General features: G+C 40.9%; 1 protein-coding gene across 1 annotated transcript; it reads left to right on the top strand.

Annotated features, from left to right (window-relative positions):
• The first annotated feature begins 751 nt into the window (after positions 1-751).
• Positions 752-12,484, top strand: LOC111660098 (protein lin-28 homolog A-like). The gene is made up of 4 exons (XM_023413233.2): positions 752-761; positions 2,047-2,201; positions 6,264-6,442; positions 11,014-12,484. The coding sequence occupies exons 1-4, from the start codon at positions 752-754 to the stop codon at positions 11,237-11,239; spliced, it is 570 nt and encodes a 189-aa protein (XP_023269001.1). The 3' UTR covers positions 11,240-12,484.
• The last annotated feature ends 2,394 nt before the right edge of the window (positions 12,485-14,878 follow it).

Raw genomic sequence — 14,878 nt, 5'->3', positions numbered from 1 at the left:
TGACTCTAAAATCTTTAGACGCCATTATGTTTATGAGAAATTTATTTTCTTTTAATTGTTGAAATGAAAAGTTAAAATTACAATAATGTACAGAATGGTAAAGCAATTTTATTTTAAAAGTATATTGATATATATCAGTATAAATCAATATGTATCAATATTCAATATTGAACCGTGATTAGTTAAGAATCTCTTAGAGCAGTTCTTAGAGATGCAAATAGATTAGATTTAGGAAAATAATGAAATGGAAATCCTTTAATTTGAGCAGTGTGTGTGTGTGTGTGTGTGTGTGTGTGTGTGTTTGTGCGCGTGGTGGTGGAGGGTGGTAGTGGGCGGGGTTGATATCCCTTTGGGCCCTTGGGTGCAAAGTCCTGATTGGTCAGTTTGTCAATTGGACATATGTGATTTATCTGCGATTGGAAATCACGTGGACTTGACTGCGCGCGCGTGTGTGATGACATTCTATGTGCGTGTGCTTCTCTGTGCGCGCGTGTGTGTGTGGTTGGGATTACTAGAAGCAGGAGGGTCAGGGGGCTTCTGCATATTGTGCAAGAAGAGAAGAGCAGGAAGCAGGGAACCACATTTTCTCCTGGAGGACCACACACGCAAACACACGCACACACACACACACACACACACACCGAGAAAACGTGCACGGATGTCCAGCATGCAGTTAACTCTTTTCTTCATCTGATATTTCCCGGGCCGGAGCTGCTTCTGAACCAGAACCAGGCTGTGGAAACCTCTCACCATGGCAGAAGGTACGAGGAGCGCGTCTTTGAAGATGCTCTGAAAGGAACCGAGAGGTTGAATAGAGAAGAGAGAGAAAAGGAGGGCTGGCTTTCTCTTCCTCTTGCATTGTCTTTCCCTTCCCTTTCTGAGGGGCTGGTGGGTGGTTGTCTATTCAGAAACATCTCTGCACAAGTGCTGCCGTGACTTGGTGTCGGGGGGGGGGAGGTATGTTGTTGTTGTGGTGACGGTGGTGTGGAGGTGTAGAGAGCAGGACCCGGGGCTCAGTGCACTCTGACGCCGGTGGGAGAAGCGGCAGAGAGCGGCGGGATGGGCTCCGCTTCCAACCACAGGTTCACAGGTAGAACAAGCGTTTACTGAGAAATCTAACTTTTAATGTGGTCAGAAGATCTGATTGTCTCGGGTCATCTCCGGAGGAATAACGCGTGAAAGACTTTATTCTCTGTTGCTTCCATGAGAGATTTTATTGCTGAGTGAGGGAATAGAGCCTACATTTTATTCTGAAGGCCTGCAGGATTTTTCATTGTTAGCCTATGATGACTGAAACAATTGATTGATTAGTGATTAGTGGATTGCCTGTTTTTATTTTTTATACTTTATTGTCATTAACCTACTTCCTTCAGCACTGGCTTCAAAACCACAGCGTCATCGTGTTTTAACATTATGTATAATTCAGTGCGACCTGTTCTGATGAAGATTCCCAGTCTCCCATTTCCTGGTTATCCGAGAAAAGTTAAATCCAGGGGAACTGGACTTGGTTGAAGAAGCCTCATGGATGAGAGGTGAAACTTCTCCAGCAACCAAGTCCAGCTGTCCTCTGTTCACCTTTTCCTGTTTCCTCTGATACAGATTGTAGGTATAAAACAGTAGAACGGAACAAGAAAAGTAAAATAATGGCGAAAAAAGCAAATGTAAACAATCAGTTAAGTCATTTTTAAACTAAAAAAAAGCCAATCTATGATAATAATCGAACATTTTTCGTTTGTGGACTGTTGGTCAGACAAAATAATTAATTTTTAGACAAGTTAATTGATTAGGATAATTGATAATGTGTAGATTAATTCATAATAAAGTATTAACCTGCATCAGGTAAATGAATCTGTATTCCTCAGTCCAACTATCTGATAATAGAACTGAACATTAATCCACCACAGGCCTGTTGTGCTTTTATTACGCAGCGTGTGGGACGCATCCTGCACGAGAACCTGGGAGGAGCATCCTGAGATTCACGTTCCCGCCGTGTGTTTCGGTGTAGCTATTTACAGTCATCATATCACATCCCTGTCTCTCGTGCAGGAGGGTGTGCGCAGAGCGAGGAGGAGGAAGCGGGTCTGTCCCGGGGCAGCGGGGTCTGCAAGTGGTTCAACGTACGGATGGGCTTCGGCTTCCTGTCCATGAGCAGCAGGGACGGAGCGTCTCTGGAGCCGCCGCTCGACGTGTTCGTGCACCAGGTGAGGCTGATGAGGAGAGTGTTGTGGGCTACTAGGATGGGTGTGAACTCTCACACATCCTCAAACCTCACAGTTTCCTTTCAGATCGAGAGATCTGGATTACAGAGTTGATCAGTTTAATGATGCATGCAGATGATCCCAGAAGTGACTGTGGCCGCATCACACATTTAAAAACCTCTTAAGATTTCATTGAAGGAGTTGAGTTGCACATTCAATTCATAATATGTCATTTTCCCCAGATGGATTCTTTAAATAACATACAAGTGAACATATTACTGTAGTCACATAAACACATCTGAAGTGCAGGGGCCAGTTGCACAAAACACCTTAAGTTAAGAATTTCCTTAAAGTCTGAGTTCAGGTTTCCTTAAAATAAAAACAGTTGCAGGAAAGTATTTAAGGTTTTCTCCATACCTTAATCTTAAATTTCAGGGATTACTTAATGTTACATGGGGAGTTCCCCTCAGAACAACAGGATGAGATAACAGGTATCACAAGTGCTAATGGCAACAAAGCAACCGTCTCCGTGGAAACAGTAGAGTTTACAGCTGTAAATCCTCCCCCTTCATCCCATAATTTAAAAAATATAATATATAAATATATTCAGCATTTTCCGATTATTGGTATCATTATTTTGACATTAACAATGCGCTACTTTGGCTCAGATGCAGCCGCTTGTCTTTAGCCAGCACGCTGAGGGATCGAGCAATGTCCCGCCCACTACACCATCTGATTGGTTAAACGTCACGAGTAATAGCCAATCACGCTGAAGACTGTTGTGTACACAGACGGTCACAGATTAGAAAAAAGCTCCGGCTAACAGCGGAGCCGTGTGTCGAAGGTAAGACAGCAGACATCACTGAAGACGCAATAAACATCACAATCCTCTACACTGAAGTTACAACAACAGCACACTCTGATGAACACGTTCACCTGTTGGTTCAAGACACACCGAGCGAGAGAGAGAGAGAGAAGCTAGCGCTAACTGCTAAGCTAAAGTAGCTAGCATCTGAGTTGCATCTGCTGAATTTAATGTCGCTGAAAGGAGCAGAGAGCTCTGGGTGCAGGAGCAGAACTAGTGCAAGTTTAAATGTACAACAGGTAGTTAGTCATTGTGATGAAGAAAAATAACGTTAACTGTGATTCAGACAGAGCAGCAATAAACGCTATCAGTAACAAACTCCAGAGACAAGCGATGATGCACTACACTCACGTCACCACGTCAGCACGTCAGCACGTCAACGGTCACTAACTACCGTTACTGAAAAGACATTTTACTACGGTAGAAGTAAAATTAAGCAAATTAAATATTTTTAATATTATATGTAATATTTTTGTTTTTGCACACTGAACAAATACAGGTACATATTAGTCTGTTTGCAGTGTAAAAGACCAACAAAAAAAAAAAAATGAATTCTTTAACTGCGAATAGAATTTCTCTTCAAAATTCAAATGGTCGTAAATACAACATATGAAAAAACCCCATAAGCCTTATGCGATATGTTGACTCGTGCTCTGCATTCGGTCTTTTACCATCACTGCAGTTCAGATTTGACTTTGATCAGAAGTGGATCTTGTCATTAGGCTGCATTATGTTGAGTTTTCTATAAAGAAAAATCAAAGTTTTAGACATGAGTAAGGGTTGAATGAAAAATCTCTCTCCGGAGTAAAGTTAGGTGTAATCCTTCAGAGGAATGTTAGACAGCTGATGTGTTTTATTTGTGTAAAATTAGCTGTAGATTAACACATCTTTAAGTCAACCATGCCACAGCCAGTACTGCCACTCCCCCCACTCACCTCACCTCACAGACTGGTATTTGCTGTGGAACTTAAAAGGTGTAGGGGATTGGGGGGGTGGAGGGTGTTTGGGGCTCAAACATTTCTTTTTTTAAAAGGGGTTAGAGGCTAAAGCAGAGATAACAAGGCTCATTCCTCTCCCCATCCAGCCCTGCTTCCTGTTATAAAGTCATTAAAGCGTCAGGGAGCCCACCCAGCGCTGAGGTTCAGTCCCACCTCCCATGTGGAGCTTTACGGCAAAGACCTCGTCTCAGGTTTCTGTGGCGCGGTGTTTGCTGTAAATCATCCGATGAAAGAGAGAGGACGAGGGCTCTTTACACGGCTTGTTTTGGGCTTTAGTGAGGTGTAAATTCAGTGTGCAGGAGTTTGATGAAACGGGAGAATGTGGAGTGTGTTGTTAATGACCAATTAAACACAATTGATTTGGGAGCCAAACATGAAAAAAATAGCAAATTAAAATGTCTAAAAACAACTCGACCTGTATTCTATATTTTGTTGAGTTGTGTTCTTACATTATTGTTATCAAATTTAGATAAATCTGTGATTTTAATCATAGTAACAGTCTCAGTGTCATTTGGTCGCCTGTCAATGGCGTCTTAGCTCCTATGTGCACGTGTCAGCGTTGATGCAAATTGACTTTTTTATTCAGTTTTAAGCCACATTTTTAAAACACATTTGTAGATCTTGGTGGTTTTCAACTACGTATTTTAACCAGCTGAAGGATTTTAGTCAATTTGTCACCAGGTCTGTTTGTTTTGGAGAGGAGGAGACCTCTGTGGATAATTTGGCTCCCGCTCAAAACTTTGTGAACGATTGGCATGAGTGGTCATTTTCATAATATAGAAAATTTTGTTTTTAGTTTTGCAGTTTTGCACGGTCTGCTCTGCTGTACCTCGGGATGCGACTAATGAAACGATTAACCTCGAAACATTATATTTTGGATTTCGCCCAAGCCCAATGGCAAGTTTTTATAAACTTTGGATAGTTCAAGATTTAAAAGGTGAAATGAGTGTTCGCCTTAAAGTGCAGTATTTTATTGGTGCATGTTTACCTTGTAGTTCTTATTCCCTCCTTGTATTTAAATCAATCGGAATCTTTTACTGAAAGATCAATATCCAGCACAGAGAGTTTCTTCTCTCAGGATATAAACTGTATGTTCTTACCACAGTTTCTGTTAGTGTGTGTGAGTGTTGTTGCAGTTCAGTTGTACAGAAACATAATTTCTAGGAGACGTGGTTTCCAGGACTCCTTTTGCCCTCTGTCATTTCCCAGCATCCTCCACAGCGGTGGTCAGCGTGAGACTCGACCAGAGAGACTCAGTGATCGATAGCTTCTGTGGCTGCGTCTCGGTGGTGAGAGGAGGAGGGGTGTGCAGAAGCATTGATGTTTTAACAGGGCTGTCAACAGGAGTGGATCTTTATGAGGGAGGAGGATTCCCTGACGTGTTTCTTTCATCTTTTGCTCTTAAATAATTTCTTTTCTGCTGTCACAAACTCTTACCCAAAAACAGTGGACTTAATGTAAGTTGTCAAAACAGGGAAATATCCAACGAACAGAAGCTGTTCCCACTCCGTTACGTGTCAGTGATCCGTTATCATTTACTACAAAAAAAAAAAGCCCTGTGCATCGAAGTCCTTCCCTGGTTTCTCACTCATAATGGCTGAAAATAATTTACTGAAAATACAAACTTTGTTCTTTCGATAACGAAGGCCTTTAAGGCATTTGTCGGGATGACATATTTAAGGCTGGATAACAGCCTCTGTCACTTCTGCTCAGTGTTAATTGTCAGGTGAATGCAAACCAAAAACTAGGTGCTAGCAATGAATAATTTTCCATGCACACACACACACACGCACACAACCATGCAAACACACACACACACACACACACACACGCAAACACACACACACACACACGCAAACACACATATTACACCAGATATATGTGTGGAGCGATGAGGAGACTTTAACCTTCTTTGCATTAATACATGAAACAAACAGAAATGCCATAATTTCTTCACATGTTCCACATCTTTAAAGCTTTGACTGCAGTGCATTTAGCTTTGCCACCTTTGTCGCGTTCTGGAGCTTTTGATCCAATCATGACCTTCATCAGCGGTTGAGAAGTCCTTTGAGTGCTCGGAAAGAAAATTGGCATTTGAGCATCTCCAGTTGTGCTCTAAATAATTTGTCTCTGACATCCCCATCCTGGCCGTCCTGTGTTTCCTGTCAACACCCAATAACTGTCACTGTCTTTAATCTGCAGAGTAAACTGCACATGGAGGGTTTCCGCAGCCTCAGAGAGGGCGAGGCCGTGGAGTTCTGCTTCAAGAAGTCCTCTAAAGGGCTGGAGTCCGTCCGGGTGACCGGGCCTGATGGAGCACCGTGTCTGGGCAGCGAGAGGAGACCGAAGAGCGCCCAGAAACGACGCTCCAAGGGGGACAGGTGAGTCCACACGTGCTGGTTCAGGACTTTTAAGACGTAGTTCAACAAAGAGAGACGCCACTCTCTCGCGTCTGTACGTTCAGCTGGAGTCAGGTCAATATGAGACCTGTAACTTCTCCGAGCGATGGCGGTTCATCATGTTGTGGATGAAAGTTTCCCTTACAGATAATCCGACACTCAAACAGAAGATGTTCTGTTGACTGAGTGTCGGCTCTTTGTGGAGCTGCAGGCTCAGCTGGATCAATACACTGTTTGATCTCTTCAGGCTTCTCCAACCCCCCCAGTGCTCCATTTTCTGGCTTTTGTGCCGTGTAGCTTCATCTGTTTGTCACTTTCTTACAAAACAAACGTCATAAAACAATAAATGAAATTAATCAATTAAATGCATGTGACAGTGATAAAGTTAATCCCACATCTTCCTGTCTGGATTCGATCGCAATCACATGTTCAGACTTTCTTCTTCTCACCGGTTCCTCAACACGAATGTTGCAGTCAAGAGAATAAAAGAGTTTGATTTGTAGGTTGAACGCCTTTAAGATCTGACATTTTATTAAGTTCAGCTTCATTTATCATGGGGGGGGTGATAAAATTAATCCCACCGCTTCCTGTGCAGAAACAGTCACCACAGGTTTGATTGCACTCACATGTTCCCTCTTTTTACTCTCAAACATAAATGTTGTATTCGGACGACGAAAGGATCCTATCCGTTTAATTGATAACAGATGTAGGTGCCCGGGAGAGGTCAGAGGTCGCCACCACCATAGCAACAATGGGATGCGGTTGTGCAAATGAGGTGGAGGGAAGGGTGGGAGGAAGGGCAGCGAGCGAGCGGGGGTCATGGGTCAAAGGTCACAGGAGTACTGAAAACAAAGGAGCTCCTTCTGCCACCCTCGTGGCCAAGCTGATCAATACTGAGCGCTGGTGGGGGGCTGGGAGGAAGAGAGGAAGGAAGTGGTTGTTAGCAGTGAGTTGATCCAGGGCTCGGTCTGGGTTTCATCTCTCTGCGTCTCACAGGAGTGAAAGAATAAAGATGAATAGATTCTGTCGTTTTTAACAGATGAAAAGACCGAAGCCGTAGATGCTCATAAGAGCGCCGAACGTGTATCACTCCGCCACTACAATTAATAGGCCCCAGCACACGCAATATATATCCTAAATGTTTGAGCAACAATTGCTAAAAACTACAGTTCCCAGCTGTTTCAGGAAACCATGTATTTGTGAGGTGTTTTTAAAGATTGTGTTTTCAGATGGTCGATGTCTTTATTATGTATTTTTTGGTGTTTTCCAGTTTAGTGTGAGTCTGTGACTTTACACCGTTTCTGTCCATGTGCCGCTGACTGAAGGTTGCTGAAGTGCGTCAGATTAAATGATGAATTCCCATTTATTTCTGTACAGAATAAAGAAATATGACGTGTGAGCGAGTATTACAACTTCACTTATATCAATACTGATATATTTACAACATGCTACTGCTGACATTTTAACTCCTGTTGACAAACATTGTAATGACAACACATTTTTTGTTTTTAAAATAACTTTATTCATAACACTCGTTTCCTACCCACAAAAACAAAACAACCAGGATTACATGACTCAAACAATATGTAAATACATAAATAACAAATCTTAATTATTTCTGTTCTTCTCTTGATGTAAAAATAATTAAGTCAGTGCAGCAGTGATGTTGTGATGGCCAAAATCAATGTGTAAAAATGTATTTATTTACATGGTGCATGTCTTAGTATCAAAGTGAAATCATAATACTCGAGAAAAGTAAAGGTAGAAATGTGTTTATGTGATTGGACAGGCAGCGCTGGCTTCACCTCTCCCCTCTCCGTTTGTTGACTTGCTCGACCACAGATGGAGAGCAGACGGAAAAACCTGGACCAGTAGAAAACCAGATTGTCCGTATACAAAGAAATCAATAGTTTTTGCCGTTCTGTTTAAGTGGCCAGTGTCCCTTTGTGTCACACTGCACAGGGCCAGAGCCTCGCTCGCCTTATTTATCCTGCTCTAATGAATTCACCAACAGGATTTCACTTAGCCGCTGATCATTAGCTCTCTCAGCATAGATTTACTGATGAAATACCCATTTACCTGCGCGATCAGCAAACAGCAACTGTTCTGTGAGATTTATAAATTCATGTTTTGACCCGTTAATCGTGGAATTAGGGCTGGATGATAATTTAATGTTGTCTCCTGCTGACTTCCAGTGGAAGCCTGAAGATGACCGTGTCTGTCGTGCCGAGCGACTCGCGATGAAAGGCTCATAAAAGGAGATTTTTGTTTAGTACGTGGAGCTCAGGAGTAATTAAACATGTTTATGATGGTGTCTCAGTAAAACATGCACAACACCAGAACCCTGGAACTCATCATTAACATTATTAATTACGCCTGTCCACCGTGAAGAAGGCAGATACGAAACAGTGGAACACAGTTCATCAGTTTAATCCGTTTACATTTGCCACGTTGTAATATTTCAAATACATATAAAATATTAATATTTAAAAACGATTTTTAATGTTGTGATGATAATTATAGTCATAATATTCCACAAAATCTGTAAAATACTTTCACAAGCTCTCAGCAGAAAGCAAGAAAACAGGGCTGTTAATTCAGGTGATTAGTCCCAGTGTGAACGGTGTGTATCGTTGAGGACGAGGAATAGAAAGAAAAACATTCAGTAGGTTTGCATCACAATATAGAAAGACTTCAAAATTTAAAAGACAAATTTGTTCTAATTAGAGCAAAACAACCAACACGCTGATGGCCCTGTATAGTGGATAGTATTGATCTTTTATATGTGAGAGTGTGGATGTGATCACAGGGAGTCTAACTTATAGTGCAGTTACCTGACTCTTCTGTAGCCTGGATGTAAAGAGAGCGACTGTTTCCTCACGTCTGGAGTGATGAGACGTCTTCGTCTTCAGAAGTGGCTTTTTTGGTTAAAAATCAGGGTGAGCACAGGAAAATAAAAGATCCAAGAGTGAATTTATATTTGTATTTTATGTTGTAAGACATAAAATCCTGTGCTGTGGATAAAACTTTGTGTCTGATCTGGTTTTTCCACAAAAAGTTCAATAATCTGGTTTAAAAAAACAAACAGAAAAGAAACTGTGTAAACATCATTAATCCCTTGAGGGTTATAGATCAATTTAATCTCCTCACAGCTGCCAACCGCTGTGGCAGTTCATGTTCAGCTCAGAGTGTGCTGCTCTCTGCTGGTAGAAACCGCCTCACTGCAGATTCATTCACATTTCTAAAGGAGGAAACAAAAAATACTTTATGTTGAATAAAACATACGATTTACAATTTTATCAAGTAACTGAAGATAAAGACAAACACAGCGCACGGAGGAATGAAACAGGGAAACATGAAGCAAAGTAGCCCGAGATGTTAAAGCTGCAAAGTACCCACCTTTAACATGCAGCCTCCCTGTATGACATCATATCCAAATAGCTTTAGCCACTGAGCTAGCTAGATAGATGAACTACCAGCTAGCTAGATTATAGCTTTATTTTATTTTTTCCAACATATATATGTATATTTTTTCAAATCAAAGGAAACTATTAAATAGTATATATATTATATAGTAAAAAAATTTTAACAAACATGTTAGTATTTCTTCTAAAGCGCTAACCAACGCATGAGATTAACCAGCAAAACAAGCTACAGTTTGAAGTGTAGCCGTGCTATACCGGGGCTTTTCCACTTTTTCTCACAGTTTGAATGAAAGTCGGTGGAAACACTGATGATCTTGATGCAGAAAAAAATAAAAATATCAAAGCTCATGATACTGATTATTAATAAAACAAAGAGGCTTCAGCATTTATCTAAATATAGCCTTCAAAAACCCAAACCCCTTCCCACAGAGCAAAATAAATCCGTATAGGTTTTCAACATACCAGGAATTTGCTTTGGTGTTTTGGTGCGTATCAATAAACATAGTAAGAAGAAAAAAAAATGTAAACAAATATAAAACAAGCCCAGTATACACCCGGTTCTCTGGCCCATATACAGCCAGATGCTACGTCCACATCTGGACCAATCCTGGTGCACACTGAGAAAATCTTCCAGCTGTCAGACAGTACAGGAGGATGACAGGATGGATGACTCTGCCCAGATGTGCAAGTTTATATGGGCCGTGGAACCGGGTGTTGTGTTGGGCCAGATGTTTCAGGCTCCTGTCTGGGTTGTGTCTGGTCTCTGGAAAGAGGAGTGGGTTCAAACTCCTTTTTATTTTTATTCTTTAAGTCGTGGCAAGATTAAACCCTGTTGAAGAAATATTAGAAACTGTATTGCTTCTTTTTTATTTTATACAATTTATTTAGTAGATGCAAAGTTTAATATTATGAGTCTTCTAATAATCTTACTGTTACTAGTTATATCGATAACATGAACATATTAAGCTTGAACTGAAGTTGTAGCCTTTAGTTGTCACTCATAATTTTTGTTAATGTCAGTGCAGTTTCATTGAGGGAATGTTCTTTTCATTTCCCTTAAAGTATTAAATGCATCATGCGTAAAGCTGCTGCCACAATGAGATAATTCCTCTTCTCCTGTCACGTTAGGTGCTACAACTGCGGAGGACCCGGCCACCACGCCAAAGAATGCCAGCTGCCCCCTCAGCCCAAGAAGTGTCATTTCTGCCAGAGCGTGTCGCACATGGTGGCAAACTGTCCAGTCAAAGCGCAGCAGCAGCAGCAGCAGCACTCCTCCTCCTCCTCTCCGGCCTCTCAGGGAACAGCTACCTCACCGAGGGATGAGGAAGAGGAGCGCAGTCAGTCCACCCTCTGAAAAACTCAGAGCGAATCATTCAGGGAATACGTGAGATTTATTTTTTCTTCCACTGGAGCACTGCTTATAGAAAAGAGCTACCTCAGGTTTTATTTATAGAGCGGCAGCAAGACGCATCACTGCAATACTGATGTGATGTGACTCATTCTTTCTTTATTTTTACGTGTGTGTGTTTATTTTTTCTTTTTCTGACTTAGATAAGTGTCTTAGCTCTGGAGTGAAACAATCAGACTTACTGTAGGTTCAGCCGTGTAGTAGCGTGCCTCCGCTAACTGAGCTGAAGACGCTAATGCTAAAGTCTCGCTGGTTTTACAACCCTCCGAAAACATTGCACACGTACAGGGTGTGTGGAAAGCTGTTCTGAGTGGCCTGAGGAGGTTTGCAGATATTTGAACCTGCAGCTTTACTGTGATACGAGCAGACGATTCGACGTGTGATTACAAGAAAAGCACAGGTGCGATCGATAGCTGTCGTGATGGCTGCACTCCCTTTAAGTTGATCGCATTAGTGTCACCTGTGCTTGTCCTGCCTTGACAAATGAAAAAATGCGAGACCTATTCAACAGTTATTCACACTCAGGAATGAATGTGTTTTTTTTTAATATATGGGATGCATGTGATGTGCATGAGTTCATTCTCAATGGTGAAACTCTGAAACTAACTAAAAATATTAACGTACTGGATATTTTATTAGTTGCACCTCCATAGTCTTAATTAGTCGCAATCCAATATAACAGCTCTGCCGTAACATCTGCTTTTACACAGTTGTTAGTGACCTGTGTCTGGAAGGTGTAAGCTCACTTATATGTTTATTATGGATTATAAAGACATAAACATATCGAAAGGTGGTGTCGTACTGGACTACAAAGATGTTTCAAAGGTTTCCTCCTCCATACACACCTCTACAAACACCTCTGAATGTAACGTATTTCAGTACAACACCACCACTAACTAAAACATATAATAGAGTTAACATCTCTATGACAGTGTGTCAACACAAACTGAACATGACGGCATTAGAAAACCTCACGGCAGAACAGTTGTTATTGGATTGCAATAGATGGTTACAGAGTGTTTTATCACAACTCGTGAACTCAGAACATTTCCATTTACAATTTATACTTCCCATCAGCCAGCTGGGCGAGATCATTCCTTCGGCTCCGTTGGGATTTGAAGTGGAACTTGAAATACGTGACCGAGTTTCACAATCCAACATGTGAATGTAAAGAGAAAAAGAAAACCGCCAAAGACTTTATTGAAATCTGAAAAATACTGTATTTTCAGGTTTTATAGTGAATATAAATGAATGTCACTACATAAGTGCCATGACCTCCTTGTTCCAATGGGGTTGATAAGAGCTGCTTTATTCCATTAGAAACAACAGTACCTCACCACACACATACCACTGAGAAATAATTCTACTTTTTCTATTAGTGGTGAAAATTTCTTAAGTTGCCATTTCATAATTTAAATTTATGCAAGACCAGTATTGATTGTATGGCAGGCTTTGTCTGCACAACAGTATTAATCCAAAGGGAATGTTTTTACACGTATATATCAGGGATTTCTTCACGTAAACAAGACGTTCTCAGTTGTTGTTTTTTCCTTTCTTTGTTTTCGCCCTCACTAGTTTTGCTGAAGGTGCTAAATGTATATAGATATTATCTTTTTTATATTAACTATTTATTCAGAAGTGTTCCCCTCCTGGTTATATCCCTCTTCGTCTTGGGTTTGGGCTGAAGAGCAGACTGAGAATCTCACAGCTTTAGTTGTTTTGTTTCAACCTGAGCTGCGATTCAGAAAATATCTTTTATACCTCTCAACACCGACACACCTGAGCTGTGCAAAGCCTCGGCTTCCTTTGTACACATGCTGTGCAACGCTTCTGACAAACTCTGACAATTCTATTACTGTGTAATTGCTTGTTGACAGTGTAAATTAATCTACAACTTTAGTGTATTGTCACTGAACAAAAAAAAAACAAACCCCACAGTGTCCCAGGGTAAAGTATATTCATTTTTTATCTGTGTGTGTAAAATTACTTTCACTGTGATATCAACCTGCATTCAGTTAATTTAGCATCTTCACTGATTGCCAAATGAGCCATGCACTCTTATAGGAACCATTAACTCTAAACACTTTTAGCATGATATGCATTGCATTCCTGGGTAGTTTACACTTTGCTGTTGTAGTTTCACATGTGGATCACTGATAAAACACAGACAACGTGAGATGATGCCGTTATGATATTTAGCTACGATAGCTTGTGACAGCAGAAACTTACTGTAAAGTTGTTGTTTTGTTCTCGTAGCTAAAGAATCTCAAAAAGGTCTAAGTTGCTATAATGTAGCCAAAACATGTAGCCACCTAGCCTACACTGCGATATCTAACTAGCTTTAGCCACAGAGATAGCTTCTTAGATTAGCCACTTAGCTAACCAAATAGGATTTTGGAGTCCATCCCTCAGTGTGTCTTTAGATACACTCCTCCTTTATGTACAGGACTCTGAGCCCCTCTACAGCTCACCCAGTAAACGGTTGTTTCTTGTGTGTTTAATCTACACACAAACACAAAGTCAAAGTGACTAATTCTTTATCTTACGTGGAGTTATGTGCTGTAGCTGTAACTGCTGCTGAGCGGACGACTGTTGTTCCTCAAGAAATTATAGATCAGATTTTTTTTTTTTACATTTTTGTTTGTGTTATGTATTAAACACCCAAGATACAATGTGATAATTAATGAGCTTTTTAGATGCTGGGAGACATAGTTCTTTTTAATTTAGCTGTCTCAAGCAGCTATAGGGGAAACAGCAGGATCTCTCTCTTGGAGAAAAAGCAAAAATATGCGCAGCCTTTCCTCTGGTTGCCTTGCTGCTGAATGACATCTGACAAAATCCAAAATACACCCGGGAATGCAATGGGAAATATCATATAGATTATTTACATAAAAGTGTACAAACAACCAGGACTACTTTAAAATTCTGTGGGGAAGACAAGTCATCCAAATGAAGATGCCTTCATCATTTGCACTGACGTATTTACTGTTAACAGTCGTTCTCTGATGGACACCAGAACTGGTCGGTCCGAAGTGACACTGCAGCTTTCCACTGACATGTTCCTCAAGTCAAAGCAAGCATGGCACTATATTTTAAATTTAACCTTGCTATTGTTTTTTTTTTTTATTGTATATATTCGGTGTGTTTTTCACAGTATTAATATGATGTCGATGATAAGTCTGCATGATAACGGGCAGAATGATAGATTAGCTTCTTCAGGTACAAAGGGACCGGAGACTGAGGCCACTGGTTGCAGAGCACAGAGGATGTTTGAAAGCATCAGTGTGGATCAGTTTCTGTTTCAGTTCCGTTTCGAGATCAACGTAACGCTCATGCCGCAGTGCAATTGGCTCTGATGTACCATCTGTAATACTCTTACGCAAAGTCCCTGTGATTTGTCTTGTTTCTTGTCGGTTGTGTTGTTTCTTACATGTGACCAAGGCAGAGATTGTCTTGTCAAAAATCTATACCAGTCTACCTCAGATGTGATTTTGGTTTTTAGTGTGGACAGCTTGAGAACGGCATGTCCAAAAAAAACAGTTTTGTAAGTATTGTACATTTTCTTTTGTCTGTTTAGTTGTGTGT

The sequence above is a fragment of the Seriola lalandi genome, unplaced genomic scaffold (assembly GCF_002814215.2).
Source record: "Seriola lalandi dorsalis isolate HSWRI2012SDOR001 ecotype SW California unplaced genomic scaffold, Sedor1 jcf7180002054505, whole genome shotgun sequence".
NCBI classification, from domain to species: Eukaryota; Metazoa; Chordata; class Actinopteri; order Carangiformes; family Carangidae; genus Seriola; species Seriola lalandi.
This window is presented reverse-complemented; position numbering and strand designations above follow the sequence as displayed.